The sequence below is a fragment of the Arabidopsis lyrata genome (genome assembly GCF_000004255.2).
Source record: "Arabidopsis lyrata subsp. lyrata unplaced genomic scaffold ARALYscaffold_8, whole genome shotgun sequence".
In the NCBI taxonomy this organism is placed as follows: Eukaryota; Viridiplantae; Streptophyta; class Magnoliopsida; order Brassicales; family Brassicaceae; genus Arabidopsis; species Arabidopsis lyrata.
The window spans coordinates 16928452-16939454 of NW_003302548.1; the positions used below are offsets into that span (position 1 = coordinate 16928452).

At 36.3% G+C, this 11003-nt stretch overlaps 7 protein-coding genes across 8 annotated transcripts; 3 read left to right on the forward strand and 4 right to left on the reverse strand.

The window, feature by feature from the left end:
• The first annotated feature begins 236 nt into the window (after positions 1-236).
• On the forward strand, positions 237-704 carry LOC9302152 (defensin-like protein 85). The gene is made up of 2 exons (XM_002864331.2): positions 237-367; positions 463-704. The coding sequence occupies exons 1-2, from the start codon at positions 289-291 to the stop codon at positions 642-644; spliced, it is 261 nt and encodes an 86-aa protein (XP_002864377.2). The 5' UTR covers positions 237-288; the 3' UTR covers positions 645-704.
• A 324-nt stretch (positions 705-1028) lies between these two features.
• Positions 1029-1704, forward strand: LOC9300454. Its single transcript, XM_002864332.2, has 2 exons — positions 1029-1170; positions 1264-1704. The coding sequence occupies exons 1-2, from the start codon at positions 1093-1095 to the stop codon at positions 1522-1524; spliced, it is 339 nt and encodes a 112-aa protein (XP_002864378.1). The 5' UTR covers positions 1029-1092; the 3' UTR covers positions 1525-1704.
• A 690-nt stretch (positions 1705-2394) lies between these two features.
• LOC9300455 (50S ribosomal protein L30) lies at positions 2395-3581 on the forward strand. The gene is made up of 3 exons (XM_021034975.1): positions 2395-2521; positions 2881-3101; positions 3209-3581. The coding sequence occupies exons 2-3, from the start codon at positions 2910-2912 to the stop codon at positions 3344-3346; spliced, it is 330 nt and encodes a 109-aa protein (XP_020890634.1). The 5' UTR covers positions 2395-2521; positions 2881-2909; the 3' UTR covers positions 3347-3581.
• A 135-nt stretch (positions 3582-3716) lies between these two features.
• On the reverse strand, positions 3717-5089 carry LOC9300456 (putative F-box protein At5g55150). The gene has a single exon (XM_002866032.2). It carries the CDS (start codon positions 4995-4997, stop codon positions 3870-3872), a length of 1128 nt encoding a protein of 375 aa, XP_002866078.1. The 5' UTR covers positions 4998-5089; the 3' UTR covers positions 3717-3869.
• Positions 5090-5160: 71 nt separating this feature from the next.
• LOC9302153 (small ubiquitin-related modifier 2) lies at positions 5161-6587 on the reverse strand. Its single transcript, XM_002866033.2, has 3 exons — positions 6335-6587; positions 5520-5669; positions 5161-5433 (listed from the first exon to the last, which is right to left on the reverse strand). Exons 1-3 carry the CDS (start codon positions 6404-6406, stop codon positions 5347-5349), a joined length of 309 nt encoding a protein of 102 aa, XP_002866079.1. The 5' UTR covers positions 6407-6587; the 3' UTR covers positions 5161-5346.
• Positions 6588-6923: 336 nt separating this feature from the next.
• Positions 6924-8346, reverse strand: LOC9302154 (small ubiquitin-related modifier 2). The gene is made up of 3 exons (XM_002866034.2): positions 8131-8346; positions 7333-7482; positions 6924-7238 (listed from the first exon to the last, which is right to left on the reverse strand). Exons 1-3 carry the CDS (start codon positions 8200-8202, stop codon positions 7110-7112), a joined length of 351 nt encoding a protein of 116 aa, XP_002866080.1. The 5' UTR covers positions 8203-8346; the 3' UTR covers positions 6924-7109.
• Positions 8347-8562: 216 nt separating this feature from the next.
• Positions 8563-9604, reverse strand: LOC9302155 (small ubiquitin-related modifier 3). 2 transcript variants are annotated; one of them, XM_021013297.1, is made up of 3 exons: positions 9398-9604; positions 8899-9048; positions 8563-8812 (listed from the first exon to the last, which is right to left on the reverse strand). In XM_021013297.1, exons 1-3 carry the CDS (start codon positions 9464-9466, stop codon positions 8702-8704), a joined length of 330 nt encoding a protein of 109 aa, XP_020868956.1. In that variant the 5' UTR covers positions 9467-9604; the 3' UTR covers positions 8563-8701. The 2 variants fall into 2 exon arrangements, with proteins under 2 accessions (XP_020868956.1, XP_002866081.1); XM_002866035.2 differs by having other exon boundaries at positions 9386-9588.
• Positions 9605-11003: the final 1399 nt, after the last annotated feature.

Consider the following 11003-nt stretch of genomic DNA (forward strand, 5'->3'; position numbering starts at 1 on the left):
TATATGTTATGGGAACCTCATTAATAATGGTCTTTGAATAATATGGAAGATTTATTATACATATATATATGTATATGTATATATGTATGTCTATATAAATGTACACCCAAGACCACCACAAATCATTCTCAATAAGTATAAAAATATTACAAATACAAAAGGTAAGTCAAATTATAAATATTTAGAATATGTTCCTCTTATACTAGATTTTTGTTTTTGTTTTAACATTAACTTTCGTTTTTTATAGGTTTTGAGAAGGAGTTATAGAATCTTCCAGAAAAATAACAAATGACAACCAAAATGGTTTCATCTCATCGATTACTTACGTTGATGGTGTTTGTTCTCCTCCTCATACCTATGATTTCTGGTAACACACTTATTTGTTATAAATTTTCAAAATTTGTTCCTTAAAAATTTTGCTTTAAATTTTTTTGTTGATGAATTTTGTTATGAATCGTATAGGAGGACAAATTACAGATAAATGTACGGAGGGATGTAGAAGCGAAATGGCTTGCAATTTACACTGCTTGAATAGAGGCTTAGGGCATTGTGAAAAAGCTATACTTCACGGGGCTCCTGTAATTTTTTGTTGCTGCAATGAGTATTCTAATTCTCCCATCTCCAGTCCGGTCATGAATGATTGATCTCTTATTCTATATGTACTCTCGATTATTAAAACATATATTTAAATCTAATAATTGATATTATCTCATCCAACCCCACTCTCTCTCTCATCAAATTGTTTTACTTTGATTGTGTCATTAGGACATCGATTTTTTCTTACCTCTCTAATCTTTGCAACCAAAAAAATCTACTTCTTTCTTTCAATGTTCCCTTCCAACAATGATTTTGTCAAATCAACCAACCTCTGTTGGGTTTTTACAACAAAGGAAATTCCATGACGTCACTAACCCTGGGAAACATGTCATCTTTGACTACGACGGCGCATATCACACACGTGGCATTATAATCATAACCTCCGTTGATGACACATCATCAAAAGGCATAGCTGATAAGGAAAAACTTCATCTATGCGTTTTCTGATCTAATCTAAAGTTACAAATTTTATTGTAAGAGACCTCCAAAGAAAAAATGTTGAGAAATTATGTGAACCCAAAATCAATCTCCAAGCATAATATAAGATCATGTATATACTCTTTTTATCTTAAGGTAGATGTTCTGATCCTACGTTGTCATGAAATAGATTTAAGTATATATACATGAAGATAATATTTTGGAGATGTTAATTTTCTTTATATGTAGAGAGGAAGTGCGAGTGGAGGGAGGGAAGAAGGAAGAGCTCCTTCGACGGCGGAGGAGTTCACAAGACAAGGTTGTACTAGCCAAACAGTTGAGAAGGCTTTTGACGGAGCTGCGGTTGCGGTAAACGTCTCCGGTGATTCTGAGGAGGATGTGGAGAAGGTGAAAGAGGCGTTTATAGAGAACAAAGACTATAATTATAAGAAGGGAAATGATGATGATGATAATGATGGTTTCCCTATCAACACGGTTAAAGGAATATAAACGCAGGGCCGGCCCATGGGTAAAGCCCATGAAGCAAGGGCTTTAGGCATCAAATAATTATAAGTAGTTTTAGGGGCATCAATTTTTAAAATGTTATTGTGGTCTAGTAGATAGATTGAAGTCTTTTGTTGTACAGGTCATGGTTTCGAATCCCATACATGTTAAAATTTGTATTTTTTTTTTATAACAGCTTTTGCTAATGGGCCAATTTTTTTTTTGCTTTAGGCACTCAAATAGTTTGGGCCGGCCCTGTATAAACGCATGTGCACTTGTTAGATATCACTGTAAATTGGTATATAATAATATGCATGTATGATGTATCATGTATGTAATATTATAGGCGTCATGTACTTTGTATAAATCGAGTAATGGATAGAAGAAATGTTGCTTTTTTTTCTCTTTGTTCTTGTCAACTATTATCTGCAAGTTTATTAATTTCTTTTAGTTTTGTTTAGCTACTATATACTTTGTAGAAATAAAATTTACTTTGATCATTTTTAATAGTGCATCATTAGTAATAATATTTGATCAAATCCAATATTTAAAGCTATTGAACTTTATACATAAAAAGTTGAAAACACCTAAGAAGTAAAAAAAACCTTGATGGAATTTAGAGGTTTTGCCAATTTAGAGGTTAGAACTAGTGATTAGAGCAATGGAATTTGACTGTTTATCATATATTTTCTTAAATAAAAAATAGTTTGCAAGATTAATAAATCTAAAGATTGATGTAAAAAAATGAAACCAATCTGTAGTATTTTTGAAGAAATTACAAAAAGGTAAATTTGATTTGTAGAAGCCAATTAATGGGCCCAGATAAAGCCCAAAATATTAAGCTATTCTAGAGAAACGATGTCGTTTAACCATTGTTGTGCAAAAGGCCTAAAACCCTTGGCCAAACGCGAATCTCAAAGATTTTCCGAGCTCTGTTCGCCGTCTTGAGTACAGTCTACGACGATCTCTTTCACCGGACTTCTCTCGTCTCTGTTTCTTCAAGGTACTCGAACACCATCCATTCCGATTTCAAAACACCTAAGTCTCTGATTGCCTCATTTACATCTCGCGTTATGCTACAACTCCTCTTTACTTCCGAAATGATCGATGTGATTAGGTTTCAATTCGTGATAATTCTGTCTCTGTATCCTTGTTTTTGATTCCTTTGTAGGATTCATGTTGAAAATTGCGTTCGTTTATTGTGTCTATCAATTTCTACGGTGAATTTTGTGTGTTTGCTTGATTGATCTCTTGTCACAAAATGGATTTGATTTTGGAGAAGTTAGATTAATGTTTCTTTTGATTTATCTATACACTGTAATATGTGTGTTTGTGATAATGATTTCGCTATGGTTATTGCAGAGTCTTGAGTGATAAAGGAGACAAAAAGGATGAGTGGTTTTCGAGCTTTCAAAGCACAAGTGCCTATTGAATGGAGCCAGAGCTTGTACATAACCTTAGTGAGAGGTCTCCCTGGAACAAGGAAGCTTCACAGACGAACACTTGAAGCTATGGGACTTCGTAGATGCCATCGTACGGTTTTGCACTCAAACAATTCATCCATTAGAGGAATGATTAACCAGGTGCTCTTTCTTTATCTTTTATCTATTCTCATTTGTCATATTTCCTCTTCTAGGGATAATGTTGGATTAAGAACTGTGATTTTTTTTGGTTAATGCCAACTGTGTAGGTTAAAAGGATGGTTGTTGTTGAAACAGAAGAGATGTACAATGCTCGTAAAGAAGCAGAAGCCAACCACAAAGCTTTGCGCCCACCACTCGTTATCAGTCATTCAAGCCCTGCAACAGATTCATCCAACATGTCTTGAGAGTACTTTCATAAGATGGTAATCTCTTCTACCGTCAGTTCGATAATATCCGCTTGATTTTGTAGGCACCTTAAGTTTAAGTTCTCGGTAAGATGTCCAGGAAGTAACTAGTCCTAGACGCTTTATAAGAAATGTTGGTATCAGTGTGTTTGGTGCCTCTTATGTTTTTGTATACACTGAATCCTTGTGTATGTTTGCTCTCATTTTGTCAATCTCAAATCTATTGGTTTGGTTATTTTTTGTTGCCAGTGTTTCAAGATTGGGATGGGAAGTTTATCTGATTTAGTCCCAGATTGGTTAGTAAAAATGGTGATTCTTAAGAAAGTTACCTGATTAATGAAAGTATTTGAGAGAAAGATAGATGCTGAAATAATCATAAGTTCATAACTTAATATATTTGTTACAAAAGAAGAACCATTAATAAACAATCTCTAATGACAATTGTAATGTATCAAGAATCAAAATTTGAAATACAAAACCTTTACTATGCAAACTACAAATTCTTCAATGCATCCGTCATTCATCACTGAAGAACATTTGTAGGTGCGACCCAAAACATCTGACAATTCCAAGATCTTGGCTGATAGATTTTCATGATTTGCTTACTCTCCCATTCAAAAACGCTCAGATTCTGAGGCCCTAGTCCTCCTATACTTGGGTCATCACCATCAATGAAATAAACTGAGTTGTCTTTGATGAATTCTCTAGATCCTCTTTCACCTGCTAAAACCGCTATACATCTACCTTGAGGGCTCAAGAACAAAGCTTTTCCTCTCAAGCTTATCACCTTTGTCCATTCATTAGTCTCGCGATTGAATTCGTAAATCTCGAAAGAGGTTGCGAAATCACAATCGTCATTAAGCTCCAGCTTCTTTAGAACCACCCACAGTTCATCGTAATCCGACTCTGCAAAGTATTTCTTGCAAGAGTCATACCGAAACGGTGAGGAGCTGCACAAAGGAATAGCTTTTGGACTGTTAGGACTAAGCTCACAGTGATATATCTCTCCGAATCTGTCGATGGCAAAGAAGACGCCATTGCAGAACACAATATCATCGACAGCAGAGGCAACAGATTCCAAATCTGTCCATTGTTTATCTCCGCGTCTGCAGAACGCTAGTTTTCTATCAGTGTTGTATATTACGAGCACAACCCATTCATCGTCTAATAAACTTGTTGAAGAGACTGCTTTCTTTACAAAGTTCTTTAGGGCTTCAGAGTCTGGAAAGATGGCTTGAGACTGAAGCAACCGCTGAACATCCTCAAAAGATATCAAAGGTGGCAGAGAAGTAACGCTTTTGGTAAACGGGTTTCTTAAATGAACCTCAAACGGGAAAGAAGCATTGACCGTCAACAAAAACCCTAGTGTACTGCCACACACCCACGCTTGTTGGTTCCCTGAGAAACCCAACTTTCCCGGAGACAAAACTCTAAATTGATCGAAGAATCGGATATCTTCATTGGAAGAGAGATGGGAAACAAACAGAAAAGGAGCAAACTTCTTGCTGTAGTATACGGCAGAAGAAGAATCCTTCCAAGAAGAACAGACGGTGGCACAGTTTAGAATGTCTCTGGCGTCGTTTAGGTTGTGAAATACAGCGTTGAGAAGCTCCGGAAGAAACTCTGACCACGACGAAGAAGATACAGCCATTATTATGAAGGTGCAGAGAAACCGGAGCTTATGAAATAATGAAGAGAACCGTTCTTATATAGTAGGTAGAAACTTGGGACCCAAGGAAACGTGGGGAGCAAGTTTGACCAATTACCAAAGTCGGCAACTTGTGCGTTTAGTATAAGCTAAAGCCAAATAAAAAGATTCCAAAAACCCATAAACAAGCCCATTAATATTTTAAGATCCAATAAGTTCATGATTCATATAGACTTTAACCAGTAAGTAGAAACTGGTCAAAGTAAAACAAAGCCTGCCAAATTTAATCTAAAGCCGATTCACTAAATCCATTAATATCACACAATCTTATGGAAAACCATTAAAATAGCCACTAAAAGCAGAACAGCTTCAGGCCATTAGCAGCACCACCAGTCTGATGAAGCATTGCATCAATCTCATCTCCATCTTCCATTTCAAGCTGTAAAATTGGAAATTCTTGGTTTAGGAAATCATACAACTCTGAGAACAGTAAAAGGGAAAAGGGGTACAAGAGAGTGATTTTACCTCATCTGGAGTCTGCTCTGCACGAAGACGACGACCATCAAACAAGAAAGCAATTGAGTTGAAATCCACAGACTGACGGTCACAGTAAGCATTCATCAGCTTTTTGAGCTGAGTGCTTCTCTTGATCCTAAAAAAGACTTCATTACCATCCTAAGTATCCACAAGAAAAATATTGATGATTTGTTACTTCAAGAAGAGTATATCTCGATAAGAAAACTGTATATTATATAACCAACCAATAACTAACAACGAAAAATGCCTAACAATGAGTACTGATACATAAGCAAAACAAATCACAACAGTACAAATTTCCATTGCAACGAATAGATGCTCAATACTTCAAAAGCATCACTACAAAAAGCTTTAATGAGAGTTCATGGTTATAATTTGCTTAAGCTTAGTCACAACACTGCAAGAATTTATTCGAAGATAATCACTATCTCATCAAAAAACACACACACACACACACATTCAAGCTTTTGTTATGAACAAACAAGTTCTGTTTGCTACAATTATGACAAAACATAATTCACAAATCTCAAATAAATTTTGTTTGCTTCAAAGTTTCAATTTTTTAAAAGCCAATTTAAAAGTCACGCTTACACAATAATCACTACATATATAAACAACGCATACACAAGCTTACCAATTTTAAGAACAAAAACTGGGGATAACGCAGACAAACCCAAAACCCTAGAATTGAAAGCAATCAGAAGCTAAAAAAACCCTAATCACACTCAAAACTTGAACCAGACAAAGAATCGTTACACAATGCAAGAAATAGAAAGCGAGAGAGAGAGTGAAAAATACAAAACCTGTCCCTTGACTTTGAGATTGATGTGAGCTCCTTGGTCAGGCTTCTTGTCTTCTTCCTGAGTAGCAGACATCTTACTTTTATCAGATTATACGGTCGGCGATTGGAAACAAAAACTCCGATCTGCGATATAGACGAAGCCCTAAGAGAGATTCGCGGGATTGCAGAATTGAGAGGGTTTGATAGAGAGAGAGAGAGAGAGATAGAGAGACTCGGCAGAGAATAAAAAAAGACTGAAAAAACACTATCTTTGGTCGCATCGGATTCTTGTTTATCCAACGGTTCATAATCATTGATCGTCTAGCATCCGACGGCTGTGAGTGAGTATATCCCCTAACTTAAAACGCTGTCGTTTTAGCATTCACGATGGGCTGATTATACCAAATGGGCTGATTACTTTTTTGATAACGTTTAAAACCTTTTTGTGGGAACGAACCTACCCAAGAATTTTAAAATTTGTGTCAAAGTCTCAGCTTTCAAGTATAGAACCAGAGATGTTGTTACTTTGACTACTTTCTTCAACATAGTTTTGTTGTGTGACTTTTAAAATTAACCAACTTGAGTTGAGTTGTTTAGTCATGGTTCTAAAGTTAACAAAGTACAAAGATTCTAATAAATCCATAACCAGATCCCATTAATATTATAAGATCCAATAACTACCGAGTCATGATTTACACACACGATAACCGATCATGAGTTACGAGTCATTATTTACACTTCAAGTGATGTTTCTTGAAGAAAGTAGTCAGAGTAACACAAAGCCTGCCAAATTATCCCTAGAGCCGATTGTGATCAAAAACCATATAAGACCACTGACGCTGATCTGCTCGTAGACCATGATCTGCTTGTAGACCACCGCCTTGTGAGTGGCACGCATAGATCACATCTCCATCTTCCATATCAAGCTGTAAAATTGGAAATTATCGCTTTGGGAAATCATACAGTTTTGAAAAAAACGGAAAACAGTAAAAGGGAAAGGGGTACAGAGAGTGATTTTACCTCATCTACAGTCTGCCCTGCACGAAGACGACGACCATCAAAGAAGTAAACAATTGAGTTGATATCCTCAGATTGACGGTGACAGTAAGCATTCATAAGCTTCTTAAGCTGAGTGCTTCTCTTGAGCCTAAAGAAGACTTCATTATCATCCTAAGTATCCACAAGAAAAATATTGATAATTTGTTACTTCAAGAAAAGTATTATCAACGATTTTCTCGATAAAAAAAAAAGTATATTATAACCAACCAAGTACCAACAACGACAAATGCCTAACAATGAGTACTACTACATAAGCAAGACAAATCACAACAGTGCAATTTACATAGCAACAAAAAGCTTTCATGAAACAAATGCTCAATACTCCAAAAGCATAACTACAAAAAGCTTTAATGAGAGTTCATGGATATAATTTGCTTAAGCTTAGTCAGAGCACTGCAACAATTTTTTCGTAGATAATCACTATCTCATCAATACACCCTCGCACCTACAAGAGTTTTGCTACGATTATGACAAAACATAACTCACAATTCACAAATAACTTTTGTTTGCTTTAAAAATCAAAAATTTTAAAGCCAATTTAAAAGTCACGCTTAGACAACAATCACTAACTATATAAACAACTCATACACAAGCTTACCAATTTTAAGAACAAAAACTGGGGATAACGCAGACAAACTCAAAACCCTAGAATTGAAAGCAATCAGAAGCTATAAAAACCCTAATCACACTCAAAACTTTAACCAGACAACGAATCGTTACACAATGCAAGAAAGAGAAAGAGAGTGAGAAATACAAAACCTGTCCCTTGACTTTGAAATTGATGTGAGCTCCTTGGTCAGGCTTCTTGTCTTCTTCCTGAGTAGCAGACATCTTACTTTTTATCAGATTATACGATCGGCGAAGGAAACGAAAACTCCGATCTGCGATATAGACGAAGCCCTAAGAGAGATTCGCGGGACTGCAGAATTGAGGGTTTGATAGAGAGAGAGAGAGAGAAAAGACTCGGCAGACGGGCAGAGAATAAAAAAAGACTGAAAAAACACTATCTTTGGTCGCATCGGATTCTTGTTTATCCAACGGTTCATAAATCATTGATCGTCTAGCATCCGACGGCTGTGAGTGAGTATAATCCCCTAACTTTAAAATGCTGTCGTTTTAGCATTCATAATGGGCTAATTACAAATGGGCTGGTTACTTTTTGATAACGTGTAAACCCTTTTGTGTCAAAGATTCTAATAAAAATCCATAACCAGATCCCATTAATATTATAAGATCCAATAACTCATTAAGTTATGAGTCATGATTTACACTTCAAGTGATTTTTCTTGAAGAAAATAGTCAAAGTAACACAAAGCCTGCCAAATTATCCCTAGAGCCGATTATGATCGAAAACCATATAAGACCACTGACGCTGATCTGCTCGTAGACCACCACTCATCGCCCGGCACGCATCGATCTCATCTCCATCTTCCATATCAAGCTGTAAAATTGGAATATACAGGGTTTGATACAATTTTGATTAACAAAATAAATTGTGAAAAGGAAATGATAAAGAGAGTGATTTGCCTCATCTGGAGTCTGCGTGCCACGGATACGAGCTCCATCAAGCATGAAAGCGAATGCGTCTAATTTCAAACCTCGGCGGTCGCAGTAAGCGTACATGAGCTTTCTAAGCGGAGTGCTTTTCTTGATCTTAAATAAGACTTCATCTCCATCCTTAAAATCACCAATCAAGAAAAAGATTTTAATCATTCTTACTTCAAATCGTCACAGTTTGCAAAAGATCGTGTCAGGCCCGGCTCATGCACATGGTCCATCTTTTTTTTTTCAACTAAATTTATTAAAATTAGGATCCAAAAATTTTTTTACAAAAAAAAACAGGAAATAAAGGCCAATTATTTTTTTCAGCTCAGGATCTTTAATTTTTTTGAGCCGGCCCTGGATCGTGTTATCAAAGTTTTTGTATAAAGAAACTGTATATATAGTATCACTATCACCAACCAAGCACCAACGACAGATAATTGCAATAAAGAGAGAACAGAGTGAAAAAAACCTGGCTCTTGACCTTGAGAATGACATGAGCTTCTTGTTCTTGGTCGATGGGATTCTTGTCATCTTCTTGAGAGTTAGACATCTTTCTTTTATCAGATTTTCCGAGACAATAACTCCGGTCTGTGAGAAAGACGAAGGCTTGATAGAGAGATTCACGATTGCAAAATGAGGGGTTGACTTTTGAGAAAGAGAGACTTCTGATAAAAATGACTGAAACCTGTTTTTGGTCGCACTCGCGTTAGAGTAGCCCCAACGGGGTTAATTTATCTAACGGTTCATAATCTTTGGTCGCTATCATCCGACGGCTGGGAGAGCGTAGAATCCGTACTTGAAAACACTGCGGTTTTACTCAAGCATTCGTAATGGGCTATTGGGCTGATTGAAGATCAAATATGCTCAGACGTGGGCTTAATTACTCTAGACAGTCAGTATTTGGAAATTGGAACCAATTTTAGTGAACCGACCAAAGAGTTTTTAGAGAAAAGTTTTATCAATTTTCTTATATATCATATTTAAAAAAATAAATATAATTACCACGATAATCAAATCATTTCAAAAATACCACAGTTAGAATCATTTCAAATCATTTCAAAAATAACATTATTGGGAGGTGCTTTATTAGTGTATAAGATTGGTTTAATGTAAACTGATAACCGAGTGTGGTTATCTCAGTTAACCGGAACTCTCCCCTATAAATAGAGGGTTCCATTGTAACAAACTTTTCAAGAGAGTATAACAGAATTTCGTTATCTTCTTCGTTTCTCTCTTGAATCTTTCTACAACTATCATGGTATCAGAGCGTTGAGTCAGAAAACTCAACAATTTCGATCAAAATTCTATGGATCTTCGAGTTTTTCCTTCGCAAATCTCATCGATTCTCTCATTTTCACTTTCTTCTCCGATCAATTCTTCATAAATTCAGCTGAAAGATCTTGCGATGGTTTCCGTTGAGAAATTGCGGCGTCGTACTAGAAGATCTACTAAGAATTCAGCTGAGAAGACTCCAGATCGTGTTTCTTCTTCACCGATTCCACCGATTTCACCTCCGATTCAACCAAATTTCGTATCAAGACCTCCGATTCATCCTTTACCACAGTTTGACTTCACGGATGCTCATTATTCGCCATTTGCTCTGTCAAACAGCGATAGTCCTGGTAATACTCTAGTCTCTGAGGTACTTGATGGATCTAATTTCTCGTCTTGGAAGATTGCGATGTTTGTTGCTTTGGATGCTAAAAACAAGATTGCGTTTGTTGACGGTACTTTACCACGACCTCCTGAATTTGATCCTAGCTTTCGCGTTTGGTCTCGATGTAACAGTATGGTTAAGTCGTGGATATTGAACTCTGTCACCAAACAAATTTACAAAAGTATATTGCGATTCAATGATGCTGTAGAAATTTGGAAAGATTTGATTACAAGATTTCATATTACGAATCTTCCTAGATCTTATCATTTGACTCAGCAGATATGGGGATTACAACAAGGATCTATGAGTCTCTCTGAGTACTATACATCATTGAAACATTATGGGATGATTTGGATGGTGCTAGTTGTGCGGATACTTGCCAGAATTGCAAATGTTGTGTAGCTACTGCTTCTAAGGCTGATCATGCCAA